Below are 13,274 nucleotides of genomic sequence, written 5' to 3'. Positions count from 1 at the left end.
TAGATAGATAGATAGATAGATAGATAGATAGATAGATAGATAGATAGATAGATAGATTAAATAAAAAAATAAATGTAATAAATTCTCATAAAGCCACTCGTACGCACAAAAGCCTCATAACCATTTTGTAGAATTATCTAAGAAAAAACACGAGTGATGTGTTTCAAACTGGTTTATTTCAATTACTACATAGGCAGCATGAATATGGCATCAGATGACAATATAAGCCCAATTACAAAGTCTAATGAGTCAATAACTCATAACAAAATAGGCTGCTTAAGACTGTTTTGCCACATCAACAACTGATAGCTTTGGTGGGTGGTATTGATAGCTTAATGTCATTTATTGGCTTTTTTTTTTATTTATTTATTTTTTTGGAACCAGGAAAAACTAAGGGCCATTCAGCATTGCTGAGCCAGGGCAGGGCCAACCATTCAAACAACAGGAACATCTCATAGAGATAAATCAGATAATATGCTGTATATTATCTCTGTGGTACATCTGTTCATTAGGATGTACATTAATCATGAGATGACACCAGCCAACACAACAGAGAAGAAAACTAAGGCATCCAAGAAAAGTGCAATTAAACATTAAAGACAAGGCAGTCTGTGTCTTGACTTCATATTTCTTCACCTTGTTGGTTATTGCCTCAGCACAATAATTGGAATTTTAAGCTCTTTCTGCTTTTAAGAGTGCTACATTGATATTTCATAGGCTTTTATGGTGTTATAGCAAAAGGTCAGAACAGGTTGTCTATGCACATCCCATTTTTTTTTTTTTTTTTTTTTTAATGGTGCTGGACCAAAAAAAAAAAAAAAAAAAAAAAAAAAAGACAAGGCAAAGATGAGTAATGTGCGCACACAGTGTATTATATTCTTGTGCTTTATTCTCCTCTTTTTACAAACAGATTCGTACCAGATGAAGCCCTTCCAGAGCGAAATGTTGTGTTTGCAACCAGGGGACAATAAAGTACGGCAAATATAATGTGTGCAGACATTTCCCCTCTTTATGTTAGAGCTAAACTGACCATAGAAATTAGACAGCTGGGTGTCTTGCAGCATGACCCATGTACAGTGATACAATGCAACCTCATCTGTGGGTTATGTCATCTAATCATTGTAACAGCCTATAAATAACTCAGTTTAAATTGATATATCATGGTTCATCCATTTGAGTCCAGGTCCACATCAAAAAGAGGAGACAATCATGATCTGCTGGTAGCAACATTCTCACAGAGATTGATTTAATTTAGAAGAAAAACACTAAAGTAAGTAAATCCAGACTTCAAGAGGTGATTGGCTTCACAAACCACAATTTCAACTTACTGCTGGACTAAAAAGCACTTTTTTTAAAAACTTCCAATAACGAAGTCTGGCTCAATTCATGCAATCTCATCTTGGACTGTAATGTTTATTTATTTTCAGAGCGAGGCGGAGCTATTTGTCACAGAATTACACAGAGTTTGGATGTGTGCCGCAAACTACGATACACCTTTAGACGTTCCTTCTTGCTTGACACACTTGTCCCAGCTACATGTGTGACCACAGGCATGCTCTCGACAGCCCGTCTCTTGTGAGCACGGTGCAGCAGGATCCTGTAGACCCCTGTGATGGAGCTCCTGCAGTCTTTACCCTGGTTGTTGAGGATGTGTTCGGAGGTGATCCCCAGCATCTCCAGTGCTCCTTTTACCTCGAGCTCATCCTCCTCCAGCTCAGAAGGCGTGCTCTCCGCTAGATGGGATGGGTCTAGTTTGAAGGGATCCATGGCCCGCGGGAAGTCCACCGGGAGCAGCCACTCACAGCCCATCATTTGCTCCACGCTGCAGCGGTCCGACGGCAGGGGCTGGAGGATCCCCCTGATCAGCCTCTGGCACGGCTCTGGCACCCACGACGGTAGAACGTAGGCCCCTTCCAGGATGCAGCGCTTCAGCTTGGCCACGGTGTCTGCCCTGAACGGCATGGTGCCAGTCACCATAAAGAACAGCATCACCCCCAGGGCCCAGATGTCCACAAAGACGCCCAGGTAATGCTCATCTCGGAAGAGCTCAGGCGCAGCGTAAGGCGGGGAGCCGCAGAACGTGTTGAGCGTCTCGTCGCGGCGGCTCAAGGTGCTGAAGCCAAAGTCACCCACCTTGACACAGGTGCTGCAGGTGTAGAAGACGTTCTCTGCCTTCAGGTCGCGGTGGATAATGTTGTTGTCATGCTGTGGGAGAACAAAATGAGAAATGAAAACAGTTTTTGACTTGCTTACATCATTTATCTCAGATGTGCTTCTATTAAAGGAACCCTACATATCAGTAAAGTATGCACCATTTGACACATCTGGGTTTAAAGCTGCTGCACACTGGAACATGTGTAAATATTTTGCTGCAAAGAAATTAGTTGTGGTGACACATTCAGACACAGCGGTTCTCAGTAAAATGAGGAAGAGTTTAATGTAAGCATAATTTATTTCACTAGAATTTGTCATGATAAAGAAATGTATGAATTATTATGTTAACATTAATTTCAACACTTTGAACCTGTTTGTTAATGTTCAAGTATACATAATGTATACAAACTGAAAATATAATTTCATATCAGGGCAGCTATTTTTGAAAACCCCAGTTCTAACCTACTAGATAAATTTGATTAGCACTATTATTCAGATGATATCACCTCTGCTTTAATTTTGGTCAAATGTGTGAATTCTTCCTTTAAATAGAAGTTTCATAATTTATGGTTCAATAGTGATGGAGAGGGTAATGTATGCAGAAAGCAGCACATTAGATATATTAGATTAGATGATTACATGAAACTTTAATGGTCCCTGCAGTGAAACTGGGTCACCTCAGCAGCACAGATAAGAATATAGATCAGAGTAAAATACAGTCTGTGCTGTGCAGAGGCTGTAGATTGTAGTCCTAGTGGTCAATTTCACAGTTGGAAATATAACACTCAAAAGAAACCCTGAATTAGTTACCTCTAGATTAGACTGAGGTTTTGTCTTCTATGTGTAAAGAAATATTTGCACAGAGATTTTGCCATCAACTATGAAATTATACAGCATGTGGCGGAGGAGCTGACCATGTGCTTGACAGCGGAGAGGATCTGAGAGAAGACAATCTTGCTGTCAATGTCGGAGAGTTTCCCCTCGGTTGTAATCTTAGTGTAGAGCTCCCCACCCCCTGCATACTCCATCACCAGATGTAACCGTGACAGCGTCTCCACCACCTGAAGCCAAGGACGGAAGAGAACATTAATGACCAGGACATCAGAGTGCATTACTCAGAAAGAAGAACGAGTGGGAGTGATCATTAACAAAGCCCCATGGGATCAGATGAAAGGCCTACACATTTCAGCATGAGAGACAGAGCGAGTGTGTGTGTGTGTGTGTGTGCGTGAGCGTGAATATATACTGTATAGAAGTCAAACCTCATAGAGACGTATGATGTTGGGGTGGTGCAGTTTCTCCATGCTGGAGATCTCCCTGGACAGCAGTCTCTGAGTCTTCTGATCCAGCTTGGTCTTGTCTAGGATTTTTATGGCCACTTTGTCTGGTGATGAAGAGGGATGGGACAAGGTCAACAATCACTGACACACAAAGCCTAAAATAAGAACAGGCTGGGGAACAATCACTCATAGCTAATCAAATCCCAATATATATGATATGACAATAATAATAATAATAATAATGATAATAATAATAATGATGATGATGATGATGATGATAATAATAATGATCACATTACAGAACAGCTTTAACTGGAAAATGTAACATGTGAATGTGTAAATTAATTCAGTATTTCAAAATAATGTCTCTGTGTGGTTCTGGGAGGCATACACACAACATCGTCCTGGAGGCAGCAACACCCAGTGCTCCACTCTGGATAATATGATTGAGGATTAGTTGTCCTCAGAAACCAATTTTCTTGATTATGTTCTCAGGGGGGTCAATTCTCACTGTTATTCCTATTTTAACAGGAACATTACTTCCTTCAATCATGGAGCACTACATTCTTCTGTCAAACTGCAATTACTTCAAAGTGGGGGGAAAAAGACAGAGGGCAAATTGAGAATGTAGATTGTATACGAAAAGAACACACTGTGCCCGGCTAGCTGCATTGTCCTGGAATCAAAGCAAACTCACCGCCTCTAAAAGGTCTACGGAGCAAAATGCAGGGCAGATAGCAAGGTGCGTGTAAACCTACAGCCAGTAAAGATCACTACCCTTTACACATATCACACTGAAACAACTGATATCATTATTGTATTCCTTTAAATGATTTATGCCACGCAATAAAATAGACCTCAGGTAACTGAATACAGAAAAGTTCTTAAGTGGCAAAATGGTGTTGAGATATCTAATTGTGCGTCAGTATGCATTATTCAGGCCGGTATTAGACTCCCTTTCAGCTGCGCCACAGCCTTCAGTAGCAGCATTCAAAATGCATTGGAGCACATATTGTTTCTGGAGGACCAAGCGATACCACATACATGTGCATATGCAGCCACATAGACATTTGTTGTATGTGCTCAAAGCAGCGCGCACAGACACACACGCCTGATCACAAACACACAGAGCAGGCGCACACATACACACAGCCACACGCTCATTCTCTTCTCTCTCTTTAGCCTTTGATGAGGTATGCAGCAATTTTAGCCGTCGCTAGGGAAACTAGAGATCTCTAATCAATCCATCTGTTCAAGGGCAGCAGACAGTCTGTCTCTACGTGGCTGAATCAGCCCCCTACCCAGGCCCACACTGCGTTGTTAGTGAACTGCTATATAAGGACACACTTGTTAGCATTGCAGCTCATTGATGAAAACAGCTCATCAGCCAAACCAGCTTTTAAATCTAAGGAAACAGCCAGTGTAGGGAATGAATGGAAGCTTACCTAAAATTATCTTTCAAGAGGAATGTGTGTATATTTGTAATCAAGTGGCAGCTATTAAATCAAGATGTAGTGTATCTCTACAGTCAGTATCACAGCCGTGCTGCACTGACAGAACCCATTATATTTAATAACTGTTGTTTTGATCGCTGTATAGCAGGTGTTTCAAATACAGCTGCATTTGCATGTGTTTCAAATACATTTGCATTTCATACAGTTGCATTTCATTGACGTCATGCAGTTTCTTACCTTTGGTGAGGGCGTGAATTCCTAGCTTGACATGGGAGAAGTTTCCACAGCCGATTTCCCCTCGAATTTTATAAAAGCCAATTCTTCTGCCGACTGTTAGCTCACGGACAACCCTGTCAACAGATTACATATAACAATGTGTAAGACTAAAAACTTTTTTTTGCATTTACTGGCATACTTTCCATTATTATTAATAATTTTAGAGTTGATGATCATTTTAAGAATATATTCTTTTTGCTCTAATACCATTTGCCACCATAGCAATCATTAAATTACCTGAGAAAGTTGGCACACACCCCTACATTAATAATTATTTTATGGTGAAGATAATTTTAAAAAGATTTATGGCCACTCAGGGTGAATGAAAAGGTTGTTAATCATGTCTGTGAATGGAAGCTAACTCTTAACCCCTACATTTCATCCTGACACATATCCAGGTTCAGCTTTTCCAGTGGAGTGAGACGGCGGATCGATGCTCCCTCATCGTCTGTGTTGATGTCTGAGCTGTCCTGACGGCTCCAGCGGGTGTACCTCTGTCCTCCGCTACCACCAACTATACCCCCACCCGAACTGGAGTCCCCGGTCCCAGCCCCAGACACCGAGCTGCTCCCGGTCATGCCTGCTGCTCCTGAGCCCCTGGAGCCTGCTGTGGCAGCCCCACCTCCAGCCGCATCGGGGCTGTTCTCCGAGGGGCACACAGCAGTCATCCTGCACAGGACGCCCAGGGTGGAGCGGGCTTAGCTCATGGCTGGAACTGGTGGAGGAGCTGTGCTGTACAAGAAAAAAAAAATATTCTCCATTCATTTTATTCTTTGCAACATTTTTCAGGTATCATATTTCTTGACAGAATTAAGTTAAAGTGTGTTTTTTTTTTTATTATTATCCTGATGCTTCTTTATTATGGGAGTGCATTCTGAAATCTAATTAACAAGGCAGGAAAAAAGACATAACATAGTATAATTGATTTAGTAAGTAAGCAAAACTGCTTTAGTAACAGATCCAGTAACACGCTACTTATTATTATTATTATAAGTGTATTATGAGCTCAGATATGTATTCCATTTTCCCTTTTATTCACATCAGATATTAATTACCACATGCTATATTATGAATATGGGTTCACTGTGATGTAAGATTTTTAGTAGCCACAGAGCTGCCACCAAATGTGTTTTATTTTTTTGACACTGCTACATCTCGTTCTGTTTATAATGCACACACAATGGTAACAGTGCAAGTATGGCCCACATATGACGCACACAAACATAATCTGCATAAAGTTGAATAAAACTGTAAATGTAAAGTAAACAAGCAGTACATTTTATGCTCCATTCATGCATGTACTATAATGTTTATACATGATGCCATTAACTGTCGTAAATGCAGAGAAAATGATATGGTAAAGAAATGCTTACCTTCATGTATATCAGCCATTCAGGATGTGAATAATTTCAGTGACCCCCTCCAAGTTTCATATCTGGTTTGATGTCTTCGTCGATATATTAACTGTATGAGCGACTTGCTGTATTTCAACTAAACAGGGCCGAATCTCCAGTCTATCCACTCAGGCACAAGCTGTATCTAGACTGTCCAAGATCTGCTGCAGCTGCAGACAGTAGGATGGGGAAAAGGGCAGTTTGTCACCTGCGCCTGGAGGGAGTCGTCTTGTTGTCTTTAAACGTGGCTGCTGGCTGCGCCCTTACTTTTTTGGGGTTGTAGCCGTTGGAAAAGGGGAGCAGATTGGAGAGTGGCTGGACTCTGTGTGATCAGAGATGCACTCACAGTTGGCTCTCTCATCAGAGATCCGCAGAGCTTTAATGGGCTCTCTGAGTCTCCAGGGTATAAATAGGCTCCAGGTCGAGGAGGAGGGTCAGGGAGCAGGAGAGGGGAGGTGGAGAAGGAGAAGAAGGAGGAGGAGGGGGGAGGAAAGAGGTCCAGCAAATGATGCAGTTAGGGTACAGCCATGGAACATTTAGTGAGCCACCCTGCAACAAAGCACAAGAAGCATACAAAAAAAATGTCATTTAAATATAATGATTAACTTCAGGACTCTGTCGTCCAGTCTCATTACAGCCTTCTCCTCTCTCTCCTGCTTCTTCTCGCACTCTTGTATCTTAAAAGCTACTTCTCAAATGAAATGATGCATTGCAGCAGGTTTTGAGTTGATCTTCTTTTGCTGCATTTTAGTGAGTTATTGTTTATGTTTATCAGATTGGTCGCTTCCTTGCCTGCAAGTTTCTCACACTATGTCAGCATTAGCAATATTGTGAAAGTGCAATCTGAGCAAAAACATCATTTTCCAGCCTCTTTGTCGATAAATTTGTACACATATGCCCATGTATGTGTGTGTCTGCCTCTGTTTGCTAATGTATGTGGTAATCCTTGCTCCTTGACTCCTGCTCCAAGGACTCTACATGCTGGCAATCTTTCTTTTGAGGGCCTGATCAAGTCATCATCACTATGCCGTCAATAAGACACCAGCCTGAAGAACCAGCCTGACTGACCTAGTTCTGATCATATTACTGCAAGCAGACTGTGTGTGTGTGTGTGTGTGTGTGAGAGAGAGAGAGAGAGAGAGAGAGAGAGAGAGAGTGAGACAGTGACAGAGACAGAGAGAGTGAGAGAGAGAAAGTCCCTGTGCATTTGCATGTATACATGTGTGTGTTAATGTGTGTGTGGAAGCACACGCATGCACACCTGAGCAGACACATGGGCATACAGGTTTGCAATTAGGTGACAATTGCATGCTGATGCTGAGGAACACAGCTCTAACAATGTCCCTATAGAGGAAAAAGTTGGCTTTAATCTCACTGAAATGCATCTTATCTAACGGGCTCATCACATAAGACTGACCTTGATATCACACACAGACATGCTCACCTGATAATTCAATCCAGCTAATTAAAAAGTGAATTTAGGCATTTTACTGTTTGAACACAAGAGCCATTTGAGCTACCTAATGTCTCGCCATAATCACCACAGTATGAATCGGAAAAAATCAGAAATCAGAAATACTTTATTAAGCCTGAAGGGGAAATTGGGTAACATAACCAGCATGGCAACAAGGCCATTAATTAACATAAGTAATGCACTGATCAGCAAAGATTTCTGTTTCAACATATTTGTCTTCACATAACACATTTGTTGTTATCATTCATCCATTGCCAGGCACATTTATGCAGCAAGGTGCTCCAAAACTAATCAATCAGACAGGGGAATACTTTGATTTAAATATGAAGTCTATGCCATCTATTGCTAGTTATTGTGTTATTGTGAGTTATTGTGTCCATAAGAAAAGTGACATCCCATAACATAATATCCTGTATATTGTATAGCATAGTGATGGGATGTAAAAAATGAAATATTATTAGCTTAGAGAACCATCTGAGATTCGAACATGAAGTCCAGCATAAAGGGTTAACTCATGTTTTGATAGGTGTTCCTCTGATTTATCCTCTCACTGACCGTGTTGGAGCCTCACTAGCAAATCAAAGTGTTTGTCTTTTGTAAAGCCTCCGGTCTCCGGGCCTTCAAACACCGTCCTGCCATCCTGTATCTGCCGTCCATGAATATATAAGCATTGATCTCACAGCGGCTAAAAGGACTTGCTAAGAGAGGACAGGCCTCCACTTTACAGCACAAAGCAACACAGCAGTGCACACAGCCTTTTATGTGTGTACATAAAAAGACTAAAGGACAACCATGCATGAGATAAACAGCCATCATCTTGAAGTTTCATTATTTTGAATTGTAAATTGACATTAACTTAATATATTCTTTTACTGAATGAATTACTATTACTATATCTGCGGGTGCAACATTTACTGTGTGTGACAGCTTATGAGACAGACTTTCACTGTCTCATGTGTAAATTCTTATTTCATATTAAAAAAGTCTCCATTTAGCAAGTCATTTAGCCTCATATTAAAAAACCTTGTTTGTCTTAACACAAATGAAAAAAAAAAAAACCTGCAGAATGATGTAATTTGTTGTGATGTTTCCAACACTAATTTCCAGAGTTTTCTTGATTCAAATGTCATTTTCTTGATACTAGTGGGTGCCTTGCCTCTACATATTTGTCCTTGTTTTTTGACTTGTCAAAGTAGAGAGTTTTTGCAATAAATACGGTGACTGCTGCACTAGAAAACTAGGAAATGAATCCTTGGATATACTGTGCGTAACTGCTTATTTAAATAGAGAGTATCTCTGGTGGGCCCTCACAGGGCTAAATTACCCAGATGTTTCTGTGTTTAGGTTTCACTGGCTAACACGCCATATGGTTGCTTGGTGATGGATACTGACCAAGCATGATTGTGTGGCTTTACTCGGGCCGAGGATTAGGTATTAACCGGCAGTGAGTGCTGAAAAGAGAGAACACAAAGCACTATGTTTACAGTTATATGGTGCTTCACTGAACTGGATACCCGCGTTAAGTGTTTGCACAAGCAGGTGGATGGCACATGCACTTGTGTGCTAACACATGCGCGCACACACACACACACACACACACACACACACACACACACACACACACACACACACACCACACCAATACTGCATATACAAATAAACACATAATAGGCTACATTTCACAAAGGAAGTGAACGTTTACATAAAGTATCAGACGCAGGATTAGCATTCATATCTATCTGAGACATACCTGTCTAATTATGAAATATAGACTCAATCATTTTTGTTATTGCCATGTTTGACAGGAAATTATATCCACACTTTTTTTTTTATTCACAAATATGCTATGCAAAAACTTACAGTGATTAACAAGCCTATATCTGCAAAAAGCCAAACAGTCATCAGCCACATAAAACTCCTTTGCCAAATATGGATCCTTACTCACCTGCTGCACAGGCTGAGGGCAGTCAGACAGACAGGCAGGCAGGCAGTCTTGTGTCTGAGGATCCCTTAAGAATAACAGAGGGGTTTTCCTGGTACATTATGTGCTGTTGATCACACTGCTAGCATCAGCAACCATCTTCACATTTCACACTCTGCCACAACAGCTAACACATGAGAGCCCATCCACTGCAGCTGTGGATCAACAATTAGTCCCTCTGTTCTTATATTATGGGTCCCTCCAGAGAATGCCTATCTGTGTGTCTGAGGTTAGACGGGGTACGACATGAAGCGAGCTGGTTGTGCTTCTCACATCACCAGCTGTAAAATCTGTCTATCTGCAGAAGAGCTCCTCCTCTTTTTTCCGAAACCCCTTTACTTAACGGCTCTCTCTCTCTCCTTTTTTTTTTTTACTTCCATTCTCTCATTCTGCCTGTGCTTGTCTCCTATTCTCTCTTTTTCATTTCACTACACACTCAGGCACAAAGACAACGCACGCGTGCATGGACGTACACACTCTCTTTCTCAGGCAAACACACGCACAAGCACTCTCGTGTACACACGCGCGCACACACACACACACACACAAAGCTATGCCCACACAAAGTTCCCCAGTGTGTTAATTGAGACGCACGGTAGAGAAGGATAAAGAGCTGAACGGTGAAAGGGCCGGCACAATGGAGACTATGGGCCTTAGGAACAGCGAGGCAGGCCTCTCTGGAATCTATGGGGCAAATATTTCTCATTTGCAAAAAAAGGCGACTGACCCCTAAATCCCTTCCCAGTGAATCGCCATGACTGTCCACTTGCACATATGTATGCAAACACACACACGCGCGCACAGACACACACACACACACACGCACACACACATACACACACACACATGCACACTACAGACTGAGTTTAAGCCAAAGCTGTGCAGTCCAGCCACTTCTACAGGCCTGTCTGATGCACTAATCCTGAAGTATTATAATGACTATAACTGTATTACTATAAAAATGTATTACTGAGTTATAGTAGAAAATTACCAACACCTAGTACATCTAATCAAGTTAAAATAATGAACAGAGGCACCTCTGATCCTTAAGATCAAAGATCTAGCCAACAGATAGATAGATACATAGATAGACAGAGAGATAGAGAGAGAGAGAGAGAGAGAGAGAGAGAGAGAGAGAGAGAGAGAGAGAGACGTCTCTGAGGCTTTGACAAAGTTACCATGACACTATTTGCAAGGAGCACAACATAACAATGCAATGTAAGACTTGTATCCATGTCGCTGACACTGAGATCCATTTGGCCAGTTATTGACTATCTATTTGCTATTTATTTATCCTACTTTAAAGAGCCACCTCAGTTTGCATGTTAATCAATTTCAGTACTTCAAAGAGGTCTTCATCAAAGAAATGAAATGGGAAGCACAATGTTTCATCTGGGCTGTCTGATTGACCATCAAAAGAACAGAAAACAGAGACAAAGTTCATTCAGGTAGAGCTACAGAGACTATTAAACAGACTATTTAGTGTTTAGAATTATGGAAATATATTCAGCTTCCACACTACTCTGACTTGAATGATTAAGGCGGGTATGAAAAGGTTACTTTTGAAATGTAACCCACTGCAGACTCCTGACGGTCATCTTGTGCGGGCTATTAGTAACCTAGCCATAAAGTTTCCAGTTACTTTTGAATCAGTCCAACTTCACCTCCACAACCCATAGATAATGTGGTTAAAGACACAACATATTGCAATCTATGCACCATAATCTTAATAGCGTGTCATGCACAGTTATTAAACAACATTTAAAATACTGTCAGTGCCAAGGTTTATAATTTCCTGATGTAAATCATTTTTTCCCGTCAAGCATGTTTTTGAGTAATTCAACTTTTTTTATGTGATTTTTTTTTTTTTTCCAAAGAATTGTAATGTATAATGATCCTTTCAATGCATTGCTCCCAAATCTTCATTGCAGCTGCACATATTATAGTTGCAGGGATAAGACACAGATGATGGGCTGATTCCAAACCTGGGCAGATGTTAAAGCACCTTATTTGGGGCAGGGCCTGAGCTATTACCTATCCTTACCTTCCATCACCTTTTAGCAAATTGGCTTGTCTGGCAAAGGGATAGGCAAAGGGATTCCTCAGTGAGTCAGAGGAAACCCATAGTCTCTCTCTCTCTCTCTCTCTCTCTCTCTCTCTCTCTCTCTCTCTCTCTCTCTCTGTGTGTGTGTGTGTGTGTGTGTGTGTGTGTGTGTGTGTGTGTGTTTTCTCCTTATAGAAAGTAATGCACTGAATTTAACAATCACCATACGCCTATCGCAGGAACCAGCACTATATCTCTATCAAGTTGTGTCATCTTGAGAAATGTATTCACAAGCTATTAGAGTGGTCGCAGAATGACACGCCTTGTGTCATTCTGTGACACAAGTGTGATTTAGAAAATATGCTGTTTCATACATACGTGGGTGAACACAATGCGGTCTTGATGTCGTGTGGCGTATCAATAATCTGATTTGGCTAATCCCAGCGCAATGACAGTCAACAGTTAACATCAGCAGCAGGCCATTCTCTCTGAGGCAGCGATTTCCCATCATGTTCCCATCATGATGAAAAACACCGCAGAGCTCACACGGATTAATTCCCCTTACCTTGTTGAATCGCTCTGAGCGCCCCCGACGACAAGCTGTTTATTGATTTAGCGGTAAAAACATATTCGCCGGTGCCAGGTGACATTGAGCGCTCCGTCTCGGCTGCTCTGTGATCAAGCCTATTGTGGAGGAAATCCGTTTGACTGACAGGTGCACGGGCCAATAGGCGGCGTCCGGAGGAGTGTCCCTGTGCCCGTTTAGCCAATGAGAGGCAACAATTAAAGATCGAGGTGTAGCATCACTTAATTTCAGCACCACAGCAACTGTCCGGTGACAGTCCTCAGCCCCAGGTGACCTGCCTGCGCTCTGTGGTCAGCCAGTCAGCACAGGTTCCCAAAGTGCGGTCTGCGGACCAGCATGGGGCCGTCACAGGGTTACAGGGAGCGCCAGGATAAATGTCAAACACCTCAAATTCACTGTTTCGCTTGTGTTATGCCGATGGCGATGAACATATCAGAGTGACTGACTAATTACTCTTCCTTGGGAGAAGAAAAAAGAAAAAAAAAAAATCATCAAACGGGGTCCATGGTCTTATTCACCTCTAACTTGAGATCCTCGACATGCAAGAAACCAGTGCTGCAAATAACCATTATTTTCATTGTCGATTAAATGTACTCTATGGCTTATTTTATTTATTAATTTATTTCAGATA

At 41.5% G+C, this 13,274-nt stretch overlaps 1 protein-coding gene across 1 annotated transcript; it reads right to left on the bottom strand.

Moving 5' to 3' along the window:
* Nucleotides 1–157: 157 nt before the first annotated feature.
* nim1ka (NIM1 serine/threonine protein kinase a) lies at nt 158–12,730 on the bottom strand. The gene is made up of 7 exons (XM_030060848.1): nt 12,623–12,730; nt 6,538–7,107; nt 5,540–5,896; nt 5,126–5,238; nt 3,417–3,538; nt 3,069–3,215; nt 158–2,205 (listed from the first exon to the last, which is right to left on the bottom strand). Exons 3-7 carry the CDS (start codon nt 5,830–5,832, stop codon nt 1,447–1,449), a joined length of 1,434 nt encoding a protein of 477 aa, XP_029916708.1. The 5' UTR covers nt 5,833–5,896; nt 6,538–7,107; nt 12,623–12,730; the 3' UTR covers nt 158–1,446.
* Between the last annotated feature and the right edge of the window lie 544 nt (nt 12,731–13,274).

The sequence above is a fragment of the Myripristis murdjan genome, chromosome 9, assembly GCF_902150065.1.
Source record: "Myripristis murdjan chromosome 9, fMyrMur1.1, whole genome shotgun sequence".
Classification (NCBI taxonomy): domain Eukaryota; kingdom Metazoa; phylum Chordata; class Actinopteri; order Holocentriformes; family Holocentridae; genus Myripristis; species Myripristis murdjan.
Note: the sequence above shows the minus strand (reverse complement) of the source record. Positions and strands in the feature narration are given on the sequence as shown.